The sequence below is a fragment of the Myxocyprinus asiaticus genome, chromosome 14 (genome assembly GCF_019703515.2).
Source record: "Myxocyprinus asiaticus isolate MX2 ecotype Aquarium Trade chromosome 14, UBuf_Myxa_2, whole genome shotgun sequence".
Lineage (NCBI taxonomy): Eukaryota > Metazoa > Chordata > Actinopteri > Cypriniformes > Catostomidae > Myxocyprinus > Myxocyprinus asiaticus.
The window spans coordinates 39,259,103-39,271,721 of record NC_059357.1 but is presented as its reverse complement, the minus strand read 5'-3'; the positions used below and the strand labels follow the sequence as shown (position 1 = coordinate 39,271,721).

Sequence of the window (12,619 nt, the reverse complement as noted above, 5' to 3'; positions counted from 1 at the left end):
ATTTAATTAAATAAGTTAAAACATAATCGCACATAATATGGAGGATTACATTAATATGCAAGATGAAATTTTTCCATTAATAGGTTATGTAAGATTTGCTGAGACAAATTTTATTTTATTAATTTTTTTTTCTATCATACCGTACTGAAAATTGAGCCTTGATTTTGCATTTCCTAAAAACACATACATCAGCAGCGGACATTAATATTCAGATACCGAAGTAAATTATTCCAAATAACCAGTGACTTCATCACAGTCTAGATTTTTTGTTTTTTTAATCAGAAATTAATTGATAGATATTACATTTTGAATAAACATGCAATTAACCATAACATTAAAACATAAAATTAAACATTAGAGAATGTTATCTACAAGTTATTTTTAGGTTGTCACAAAAACCTCCCTGCAGCATACTAGGAGGGTTAGTTTATGGTTACAGAAAAATGTAACCTAAATAGAATGTACCTAGAACATTAGGTATTGGTTCCCTTAAAAATACAAATAAAAAATAACCAAACAGATACCATATGCTAATGCTAGGGGTATGTGTTTTGTTTTCTGGGTCATGCTTTGATCTTGTCTAACCAGTATTGGTAAAAAGTTTTGGATAATATGGTACAACATGTTAAAGGACACCACGGGGTAAAAGGCTCCTTTGATTTTATTTACTCCTAAAACACTAAAAAGCAACAAAAAACACCACAGCACCTAAACACCTGTTCGTCACTATGCGCAGCAAAATTTTCCTGATCTATGAGATCTTTGCATGTGGTGTCTATAAAGTTTGATTCTGAGGCAATTTTTTATAATTTTTATTAAAGGTGCTGTAAGCTATTTTTTTATGGATTAATATGCAGAAAATGTTCCTTCTCTCTGAAAGATATCACTGAAATAGGTGTCGTGAGATATCTCACCAGTCCCTGTTACAGCACTGTGTAAACAGCAAACAATAATGTGACACTTTCTGCCTGTCAGTCATTTTGCGAATTCTCATAGCATTGTCCTTGCAGAGAATTATTGAGGCTTAATGCCATTTTTATGCCATGATGCTCATAACAGTTATCAGTTGGGGGCGCTATTTTGCTGCTAAATTTATATAGCTAATGAAAATACCTGAAACGTTCATATTTATTTTGAGGAAAAATACTTATTTATCATTTTCAGTTTTGTTCAAAGTCATTAAATCTAAGTTTGTTTGTTTTTTTTTTAAGTGAAAGGATAGTATTTCGGGTACAAACACTAAATTTTAATCAAAACAGCCTTCTGTTATTATTTCTTTTCATACAAATTTTGTTGCTCCATCAATATTCAATAAAAAGAAATAATTTTTTTTGACCTTGATACATTTTATGACCAAAAAAAATAAAAAAGCAAATTTTCCTTAAAGGAATGTTCCGGGTTCAATACAAGTTAACCTCAATCGACAGCATTTGTGACATAATGTTGACTACCACAAAAATATAATATAATTTCGACTCATTCCTCCTTTTCTTTAAAAAAAAAAACAAAAAAAAAAAAAAAATCGAGGCTCCAGTGAGGCACTTGGAAATGAATGAGGCCAATTTTTTAATGTTAAAATACTCACCGTTTCAAAAGTTTAGACACAAGACATAAAGGATATGCGTGTAAACATGATTTTAGTGTGATAAAATCACTTAAATAACCTTTTCTGTATAAAGTTATAGCCAATTTTACAACTTTGTATCCATGACGATGTAATGTCAACAAACCATAAACCCCTAAAAGGACTGCAAAAATGACAATTTAAACAACTTTACAGCTCAAATAATACATTAGTTTTAACAGAAGAATTAATGTAAGTGCTTTTTATAAAATTATAAGCTTCACATTTCTGTGTTTAAACCCTCCAAAAAATTGGCCCCATTCACTTCCATTGTAAGTGTCTCACTGTAACCTTCTTTTTTGCTTTTTTTCAAGAAAAGGAGGAAAGAGACGAAATTAATTTTTGTGGTAGTCAACATTATGCCACAAATGCTGTCGATTGAGCTTAACTTGTATTGAACCCGGAACATTCCTTTAAGGTGTGCCTTTAGCCCCGTTGAACCCAAGCTTATAGCGGTCAATTAGGGCCTCCGAGCCACCAGGGGGCGCCGCAAACAAGGTCAGTTTTTTTATTTGTATTTTTATTAAAAACAATTTTTTTATATAGTTATTATTTATTGTTATTTATAGACATTTATTATTAATTTGTATAGTTATTTATTAGTAGTTTAATTTTATATATTGTTGTTGTTGTTGGTTTTTTTTTTTTTTTTTTTTTTGTTTAATTAATATATTACAATTTTAAGTTAAAATATTCAAATTGGTTGAAGACTGTATTGCGTGGGGTGGGGGTAAATTTGCTTGGGGCCAAGTAGGAATTTGCTTATGTCCCCCATATGCTTCAAAACGGCTGTGGGTTCATCATCGACTCTTGTTACTCATCTTGGGATAGAATTAAAGATTACGGTATTTCTTGATAAAGACACAATGCCTAGAATTAATGCATCCTGCATCACTGATCCTGCTGGAATGATTCCCATTCTTTTACAACTCACATGATACATGACTATTTTAGTTTAAAAGGGCACTGGTCTACAAAAATCTGAGGAATTGCTCGTTTAAGGAGTGTGTAAGAAAGAGCAGTGTGAAATAATTATGTGTGTGTGTGTGTGTGTGTGTGTGTGTGTATATATATATATATACACACACACACACACACACACACACACACACACACTTATACATGCACAATTATTTGCCATATATTTGCTGGCTCGTAGACTTTGTTATTTCTAATGATCTAATTAAAAGTTTGCACCTTCAGTTTTTAATAAATATATAGCCCAGGTTCTGCTGCTCATGACCACCCAAGATGATGGACAAATCCAGTGAATTTCTTGTCCTTTTTTAATACTGTCATTATCGTCCAATCAGCGTTTGCGAAACCCGGGACTTTTGGGTTGTTGACCAATCAGCGCGAAGACTGTCTGAAAACTCTGGCGGGAGAGAGCGTCGCTGCTCGCAGGTTGTATTGTCTGACTGTCAGTGTAGGATACAGCTGCTCGAAATAACCTTTATTTAACATTTACACGTTTCTCCAGGTATTTATGTGCTTTATTTTATCTTTTAAATTGGGAGGAGAGACAACCAAGTCAATGAAATAGCTCGCAAGCTAATAGAAGCAAGCGAAAATAATTCGTCGAGTGTTTTTTTTAACGTTCGTTGGGTGTTCAGAATTCATCGCGGTTGATCTGTTTTCTCTTATTGAGATAGTAGAGCTATGGCAAAAGTGCAAGTGCTAAATGTAGCTGTACTGGACAACCCAAGTCCATTTGGAAACCCGTTTCAGTTCGAGATAACTTTTGAGTGCATGGATGATCTTCCGGAGGGTGAGTATTGAAGTTTTACATTTTAATAGTTTCGTGTATGTGTTTCCAGTGTACTTTATTGGCTAGCTTGCTAACTCGCTAACTCCCCCATATGACGTCAGAATGGCGGGTAATTGAAGCGTGCGATGAAGTTGTAATATGCGCCAAAGTTATATTACTTTAACTTTATAATTTATTCTCCAAAATAAAACTGTCGAACTAATGCTGCACTCTCTTGCCCTGTTCATAGCAGCGGTACATGAATCTAATCTGATACAAGGAGTATCTGAAATACATACAAATCATAATTGTTGCTTATGCATAAATACAATGATAGTACTATAAACACATTTGATAATGTAAATGTAGCCACTATACTCCAAATGAAGAATTGCAATACTGCAGATCCATTGTGGTACAGAATTGACAAATGGCACCATAGCTATTCTTTTAAATTGTGATTCAGATTTACCATATGAAAACCTTCATATTTTCTCTGTTTACTGCAAAAGCATGCTAGACTAAGTTGATTGATGAACAATAGTATGCCATGTAGGAAAACAGCATATTAGCCTGTTGCTTTCTTTAAATACTGCATTTGTAATTCCAATGCATTATCATTAATAATGCAGTATGCTGTAGCCAGAAAATCTACACTTTGCCTAAACATGTTCTTGTGTTTCTGTGTTATAGATCTGGAATGGAAGATTATTTATGTGGGCTCAGCAGAAAGTGAGGAGTATGATCAAACTCTTGACTCTGTCCTTGTTGGCCCAGTTCCTGCAGGGCGACACATGTTTGTGTTTCAGGTTGAGATTATGAAATTAACTTTATTTAGACTATTATTGGGCCACATTATCTTTTAATTTAACTGACACTTTTTAATAACTCAGAGAAGTGGGCCTGGGTAGCTCAGCGAGTAAAGACGCTGACTACCACCCCTGGAATCGTGAGTTCAAATCCAGGGTGTGCTGAGTGACTCCAGCCAGGTCTCCTAAGCAACTAAATTGGCCGGTTGCTAGGGAGGGTAGAGTCACATGGGGTAACCTCCTTGTGGTCGCTATAATGTGGTTCTCGCTCTCAGTGGGGCGCGTGGTGAGTTGTGCGTGGATGCCGCGGAGAATAGCGTGAAGCCTCCACATGTCCTATGTCTCTGCTGTAAAGCGCTCAACAAGCCATGTGATAAGATGTGCGGATTGACAGTCTCAGACATGGAGGCAACTGAGATTCGTCCTCCGCCACCCGGATTGAGGCAAGTCACTACGCCACCACGAGGACTTAGAGTGCATTGGGAATTGGGCATTCCAAATTGAGGAAAAAATCCCAAAAAAATAAATTTACTCAGAGAAGACTCAAGTTCATTGCTTAAAAAATAGCACCAGACTGCTTTACATTTTATTTAAATGCAGTTTTCTAAATAGTAATGTTAATAAATAAGGGTCTTTCAGCTTTTGCCATTTTCAAAGAGTTGTGTGTCTGTTTAATCTACACACTTCATTGCATTGGTATTTAAAATAAGGAATATGAATAAGATATTTTGGATTGTTATTATTATGCTTGTTCACTTTAGCTTCTTTCATAGATCTACCTGTGCATTTGGAGAATTTACTACTGTTATTCAGAGTGAGATATCTCCGCACTTATACAGCAACATAACATATACAGTTGTGCTCAAAATTTTGCATACCCTGGCAGAAATTGTGACATTTTGGCATTGATTTTGAAAATATGACTGATCATGCAAAAAAACTGTCTTTTATTTAAGCATAGTGATCATATGAAGCCATTTATTATCACATAGTTGTTTGGCTCCTTTTTAATTCATAATGGTAACAGAAATCACCCAAATGGCCCTGATCAAAATTTTACATACCCTTGAATGTTTGGCCTTGTTACAGACACACAAGGTGACACACACAGGTTTAAATGACAATTAAAGGTTAATTTCCCACTAAATTGCACTTAGTGTCTGTGTATAAATAGTCAATGAGTTTGTTAGCTCTCACGTGGATGCACTGAGCAGGCTAGATACTGAGCCATGGGGAGCAGAAAAGAACTGTCAAAAGACCTGCGTAACAAAGTAATGGAACTTTATAAAGATGGAAAAGGATATAAAAAGATATCCAAAGCCTTGAAAATGCCAGTTAGTACTGTTCAATCACTTATTAAGAAGTGGAAAATTCAGGGATCTCTTGATACCAAGCCAAGGTCAGGTAGACCAAGAAAGATTTCAGCCACAACTGCCAGAAGAATTGTTCGGGATACAAAGAAAAACCCACAGGTAACCTCAGGAGAAATACAGGCTGCTCTGGAAAAAGATGGTGTGGTTGTGAATTATTTGCACTAATTAGTGGGTTCACAAATTTGCAACAATCACATTTGAGTCGTTGCTGTCACGAAGAAGTGCTACACCAGGGGTTCTCAACTGGGGCATTCAAAGGATGCCAGGGGGCGCTGAGAGCAAATTAGTAGAGAGGGGGCATTAGGTTACATATGAGGGGCTTTTATCAGTCATAATAATCAAATCTATCGTCAAGTTTTTGCATTAAAACGTTTATCTAGAATTAGAGTATATCAGTTGGTTCTCAATTATATGGGATGGTACGCATTTGATTTGCGGTTCATCTGATTTTGAAGTCTAACGACGCATCTGAAGTATCTGGTTTAGCAGCGTCAAATACACAGGCAGAGGCACAACCTCTGCTAATGCACCTGTAGGGCTCTGTAGATGGATACGCTCAATGGACAGAGCAGTGCGAGGCAAAGAAGGTGCGTTTTTACTTGCAGACCGGTCTGGAGCTCTTAAACGCGCAGCTCTGCATTGGAAACCATTTAAATTCGGCACAGAATTCTACATCACCATCCTTGAATTTACTACAGTAACACTAACTGTACTTTAGGCAGAAATAAATTGATAATAAATATTAACATATTACTCCAACTCTATTAAATTTGTCATAGGCTACATTAGGGGAGTGAGGGAATATTATACATAACTTATAAATATTTATATTTTGTATTTATTGTTTTTACATGTGTTTAGAGTAAGTCTGCTGTTTATAATTAATCAACAAAAGGTTGAGAACCACTGTGTTAGAGGATGTATATGCAGCTGAACAACAGGAGATAAAGGTAAAAACAACAGTGGATGTGCACGTCAAGAGCGTGTGTGTGGGGCAGTCAGGAGATACCTGCATTTGTATGAAGGAATTTAAAGACATATTTATGGGTCAAAACTCTTGAAGATAAATAGTCCAGTCTCTCATAGCAGTCATAGCACGCATGTACCAACGCCTGTGTATGTGCGCACAGTCAAATGAAGTATACTTTGAAATGCTAACATTCGACTGTACTCAGACGCTAAGTGTTGCATCAAAACCGAAGTATAATTTGGGCTTTATACTCTGTACCATACAACAAAAGCATACAGTGAACATGGGCTGTCAAGTAGCAGAAAGGACTAAAAAAAGCATCATAAAAGTAGTCCATACAACTTGTGTGCAATATTTTAAGTCTTCTGAAGCCATACAATATATATATATATATATATATATATATATATATATATATATATATATATTTTGTTTTTGTGAGGAACAGACCAAAATTTAAGGCGTTATTATTCAATGATAATCTCCCCCTTTGCTGCAGCTCTCAAATCTATTTGCGTCATATTCAAATGGCATGTCCAGACGCATCGCACTACGTTTGACATAATTTATGTCCAACAGCTTTGGTTTTCATGAGTGATCAAGTTTGAATATGTGAAGTGAGAATAAGATTTGAGAGCTATGGTGGAATGAAAGGTTTTCTTTGAATATCAACTTAAAGGGATAGTTCACCCAAAAACAAAAATTGTCTCATTATTTACTCACCCTTATGCTATCCTAGATGTGTATGACTTTCTTTCTTCTGCAGAACACAGACAAAGATTTTTAGAAGAATATTTCAGCTCTGTAGGTCCATACAATGGAAGTGAATGGTGACCAGACCTTTCAAGCTCCAAAAAGCACATAAAGGCCACATAAAAGTAACCCATACGACTCCAATGGTGGTTAAATATATATCTTCTAAAGTGATACGATAGGTCTTGGTGAGAAACAGATCAATATTTAAGTCCTTTTTTACTATAAATCTCCACTTTCACTTTTATTTTCACTACTTTCACTTTAGCATTCTGAAAGTAAAAGTGGAGATTTATAATAAAAAAAAAGGTTTAAAATATTGATGTGTTTCTTACCCAAAGTGATTGCATCGCTTCAGAAGACAAATACTAAACCACTGGAGTCTTATGGATTATTTTTATGCTGCCTTTATGTGATTTTTGGACCTTCAAAGTTCTGGCCACCATTCACTTGCATTGTATAGACCTACAGAACTGAAATATTCTTCTAAAAATCTACGTTTGTGTAAACTATCTCTTTTACAGAAAACCTATCTTTAAATTTCAGTCTGTGCCTCACACAAAGCTATCGTATGACTTTTTAAAGACTTGAAATATAGTGCATACGTAGTCATAGACTTTTTATAGCACTTCTTGGATAGTCTACAGTCACTATTTATTTTTATTCTATGGGAAAGAGCAGTATGAAGAATGTCTTACGGGTTTGAAATGATATTAGCGTGAGTACAATTATATCTGAATTTTCTAAACTAATCTCTTAATGTTATTTTGTATTGAATTTACATATGCAAAGGACAATTATTGCACTTAACCGGCAGTTACACCCAGTAAGAGTCAGTAACTGAAAGCTGTGTCATTGTATTTTTGTCTGTCATGCAAAAGGCAGAAGCTCCAAACACCACCCTAATACCTGAGAGTGATGCTGTGGGCGTTACTGTTGTTTTAATCACATGTACATACAGAGGACAAGAGTTCATACGCATCGGCTACTATGTTAACAATGAGTACACAGACACTGAGCTTCGTGAGGACCCACCCCTTAAACCTGACTATGGACAGGTAAGTGAATGCATTTCTTAATATTTAAGACTTGACATTTCAAAGCACACTTTGTTTTTAAGTAGTTTTATTTATTTGGACCTTGTATACATCAATATTTGTGAAATAAAATTTGGCATAATATGCTAAATAGAGCTAGGTTTCATTTGAGTCTTGTACTGTATGTATGATCGCAATCAGAATTTGCAGACTACTTTGCATTTTCTGCAAAGAAATCTATGGTATTCTGTGGAATGGATATAGATTTGGTAAATTTAGCCAAAATATGTAATAATTAGCCAAAATAACTATCTATTGGTGAATTCAAAGACATTTTATGTGCTTTGTCTCAGCTCCAGAGGAACATCCTGGCTTCAAACCCACGTGTAACCAGATTTCACATCAACTGGGAGGGATATGCTGAGAAGATGGAGGATTCAGAGAACGTAGACCCCGCACCGAACACCATGCTGCCCCCATCCTGCACCCCGGGCAAAGCACCTCCACTGGGACTGATGCCAGACAACTCCATGGACTGTTTGTAGTGACGCAGGCTCCTGTGAATAATCCTTACATCTCAAGGCCCACCCATGAACTCAGGTCAATCTGGACACTGTGGAGGAGAGGCGAGATTATTCAAACACACCAGTCACTGAAAAAAAAAAGTGTATCTAATTTTGTCACAGGTGTCACACCTATTTGAAATGAATCAGTGGTGTGCACATTCAGGCAGCTCTTTTCTCCGATATGCAATTAAAATATTTTCTTTTCAGTTTGAAATTTAAATGGAGAGCTGGTGAGTCATGAGTCTAAGACATGATTAGGATGTGTTCTGCATCTAATGCTGTCTCTCTCATGGCACATTAACCTTTTGATCAAAAACTGATCATTTCTCAAACCGAAGAGGGTGGGAGATCAAATAAGTTTTCAAATGAATAATGCAAAAAAATAAGCTACAAATGGTTGCAGCTTCTCTTGCCAATATTTTTTGTAGTTGGGACTGTATTGTATTGTGTGTGTGTGTGTGTGTATATATATATATATATATATATATATATATATATATATATATATATATATATATATAATGTCTCTTTGTGTGCCAGTTCTCATTGAAATAAATGTTTTGTTACATGATAAAAATGTTCATTGAAGTTGTACTATGATTTGTGGTGTATATTTGTGATCTGCAGCTGTGCAGTATTTTCATTCATAAAAAGTGTGTTGCATTATGCAGTAGTTCACCTTCTGCACCATGTTTGGAGTGACAGAAGCCGCTTGCTTGTTGTTGCTAGGCAACCTGGACTATTGCTGCATCTGTGATAATTCATCACATTTCACTTGATAAGACATCATTAAGTCAGTGTCCAGTTTTAATCAAATAATATCCCCTAATGGGTTTTACACGAATTTGTATTTTAGTGCAAAATATTCCTGCCTTAAAATGCAGTTGGGATGCACAGTAAAGCATGCAACATGTGCATCCCAAAATTCTCCATTAAATGCATTTGTTTTGCATTAAATGCATCTCGCGCACGACAAATTCGTTCATTGCAAACGAAGCGCTCGATTTAGTTGTCGAAAGCAATGCATATACCCGCGCATATGACCTCAGTGTGGTTGTTTTGCAGAAGACTGATAGCGTTTTAATATTGCATATACGTAGGGTGTCCGCGTGCATCAAATTCTGACCAACTTTCTAAAAATAGACCGTCTTGACGTCAGACAGCCTATCACGGATTAGTGTGGCGGGAGGGGTCTGCGCGCGCGGCCATTTCGCTAACAAACACACCACAGAGGATCATCAAAGGATTATGAATGAAACCGATTCTGTATTGGGAAACCAAAATACCGTGCCCGCTTACACAGACAGAAAGAGAACGCAGAAACCTGTGTTAATGAAATGAAAACAGATGACGTTATTTGTCAGTTTGCGGGGGTAGGATAAAGTACTAGTGAGAGAAAGCGTTAGGCCAATCACCACTCTGCGTTCTCTGGACTGCTGACAGCTCGTCCAATCAGAGTCGGATACTGATGGAGCGTCACAAACCTACCGACCAATAGGAGCCGCACAGAGGCGGGTCACACTGAAGCAGGAGTTCCCTCTAGCTGTGCATAGAGGATTAATGGAGGGGGTCTAACTTGTCGAATTATGCGAACTACATAGTGCACAAGACCGAATCGTTTTATCAACACAAACAAGTAAACGGTCAGGGTGCCGAAAAGGTACGGGAAAATCTCCGTCCTGCGGCGGAAATCACGCACGGACGGTGAGAATACGGGCTTGTGTCGCTCAGGAGGAAAGTCGAGGGCCTCGCTGAGGGTTAGCAAAGCGAAGAAGAGCAGAAGGAGAAGAAGACGGGCTCTGAGTGCTGTTTCAACGGATTAGATACGACCCAACAGAGCTGAGAGACGATACCGAACCAGAAGCGTTGCCATCAGACAGCCACTGTTAGCTAGCTGGCTAACCAACTGACCAGCTGCTATCAACCTCCAGACTTTATTTCCAGCAGCGGATCTTTGGGAAACTATCTGTGATCTGACAGCAAGCAGCGATCCAGCGAGTTATGATCAGAGAGAGCTAGTGCAACAGCCTCAGAAATCGTATGATCAGAAAGGGGACGAGGTCTGAAAGCAGTGGGCATCAAGAAAAGTCGACTTAAAGGATCTGTTGTTATACCTGGCCTGCAATCATGGGCAACGCGCCCACCGCTAAGAACAAGGGCAATGAGATGGAGAGCGGTAAGTGTTTGTGTGTTTACCTCAATCATAAGGCTGTTTCAAAACCGTGGTGAATAACACGCATTCATATCCAAAATGCTGTCTAGGTGTGCCATGTTTTGAGACACGGCATTATTGAACGAGTTAGTGACTTGGTTTGATATCATGGTACAGTATGTATCCGTGGTTATCTAATAAAGGCCTCATGATGCCCAGTGCCATCTCTTTTATCAGTTTCACTGACAGCTATGAGATATAGCAGTTGACTGTGAACGTCAAACCTTGGGTGTCCTTGATTTGTTATCCCGGAAATCAAACTAAATCACTAAACACTGTATTTTTCACATTCAGATTGGGCGCTTCCTTGCAACTAGTCATAACCATTAAATAACCTCCTATCAGACAGGTTTTGTAGTTATATACTGTAGTTATTTGTGCTTTAAAGCACTATACATTTAGTGCAAGGTAATAAGAAAGGGGCTTAATTTCAAAATGGGTCTCCATAAGAAATGGCTGCTTTTTGGGAAGTGTTTTCAAGGAGTAAACACTTGAGGATTGTCAGGAAGTTCTGGTGAATCTCCAGCCTCTGATGGTGTTGGACGAGCCAAAAACCTTTTTAGAGTGCGTTTGTTGGTTGTCAAATGTATTATAATATGTGTATATCAAATTAAAACCTGATCAAATGTGGGCTTGTCACTTAAAGGACTAGTTCACCTGGTATTGAAAGCTCTCGCATACACACCCACATGCTTTTCTAAACCTGCTTTTTGATTTTCTTTCTTCCGTGGAACACAAAAGGAGGCATTTTGCAGAATGTCCTGGATGCTTTTTTATTTTTATTTTTTTATACAATGAAAATAAATGGGGACTGGAGCCATTAAGCACCATAAACATTGCTCAAAGGTCTTCTGAAATCATACGATAGCTTTGAAGAACAGAAATTAAAGTCAATATTTGCTGAAAACTTCAAAATATGCCACCTGACACCAATGCGTTGTACCAAGTCAACATGCACACCAATATGCTGATAACTCCCAAAAATCTGCTTATTTTAAAAATCCGACAAAGCAAGAAAACCGTGTTTACATAAGATTTTAAATAGTCGAGTTATTCTCTGCTTTTGACGTCAAAACGTGAAGAGTCATGCACACAACACTTGCATATACTAGATAAGCCGGTAAGAACGGCGGTAACAGTGTTTACATGCAACACGAAATCGGGGTAATAGGCAAATTTTTCTTTCGATCGGTTTATTCTTACGACGTTTATGACCTTACACCGATAAAGGAAAGCCGTTTAATGCATTTACATAACCACATAGGTTGTTGGCTTATTACAAATAATCAGTGTAGGAACATGCATGAAAATACGCACATTGGCGTCAAACTCAATTGATTCTTGCGATGCAACAAGCTTGAATATCCAAAAGTATGAATGAGATTGGAGAATGAATCTAGTGCATGAGTTGTATGAACTATTATGGCAATTAATTAATTTATTAAATTTGTATTTTTAAATTTGTTTTGGTGCTTGGCAGTGAAAATCACTGTCCACTTTCATTGTATTCAATGAAACATTCGTCTAC

The 12,619-nt window shown here is 37.0% G+C and overlaps 2 protein-coding genes across 2 annotated transcripts in view; both read left to right on the top strand.

Annotated features, from left to right (window-relative positions):
• The first annotated feature begins 3,008 nt into the window (after positions 1-3,008).
• LOC127451654 (histone chaperone asf1b-A-like) lies at positions 3,009-9,457 on the top strand. Its single transcript, XM_051716505.1, has 4 exons — positions 3,009-3,392; positions 4,065-4,180; positions 8,158-8,334; positions 8,667-9,457. Exons 1-4 carry the CDS (start codon positions 3,284-3,286, stop codon positions 8,856-8,858), a joined length of 594 nt encoding a protein of 197 aa, XP_051572465.1. The 5' UTR covers positions 3,009-3,283; the 3' UTR covers positions 8,859-9,457.
• A 673-nt stretch (positions 9,458-10,130) lies between these two features.
• Positions 10,131-12,619, top strand: part of LOC127451641 (cAMP-dependent protein kinase catalytic subunit alpha-like) — a 40,132-nt gene continuing 37,643 nt past the window's right edge. The window contains exon 1 of the mRNA XM_051716483.1: positions 10,131-11,055. Within this exon, the coding sequence (XP_051572443.1) occupies positions 11,007-11,055 (49 nt within the window). The 5' untranslated portion in view covers positions 10,131-11,006. The remainder of the gene's footprint in view (positions 11,056-12,619) is intronic.

Bases quoted from the DNA above. Each gene is read 5' to 3' on its own strand.
- LOC127451654 (XM_051716505.1), top strand. From the start codon at position 3,284: ATGGCAAAAGTGCAAGTGCTAAATGTAGCTGTACTGGACAACCCAAGT. The intron at 3,393-4,064 runs GTGAGTATTGAA...TCTGTGTTATAG, and splicing joins CATGGATGATCTTCCGGAGG to ATCTGGAATGGAAGATTATT. The intron at 4,181-8,157 runs GTTGAGATTATG...GTCATGCAAAAG, and splicing joins GACACATGTTTGTGTTTCAG to GCAGAAGCTCCAAACACCAC.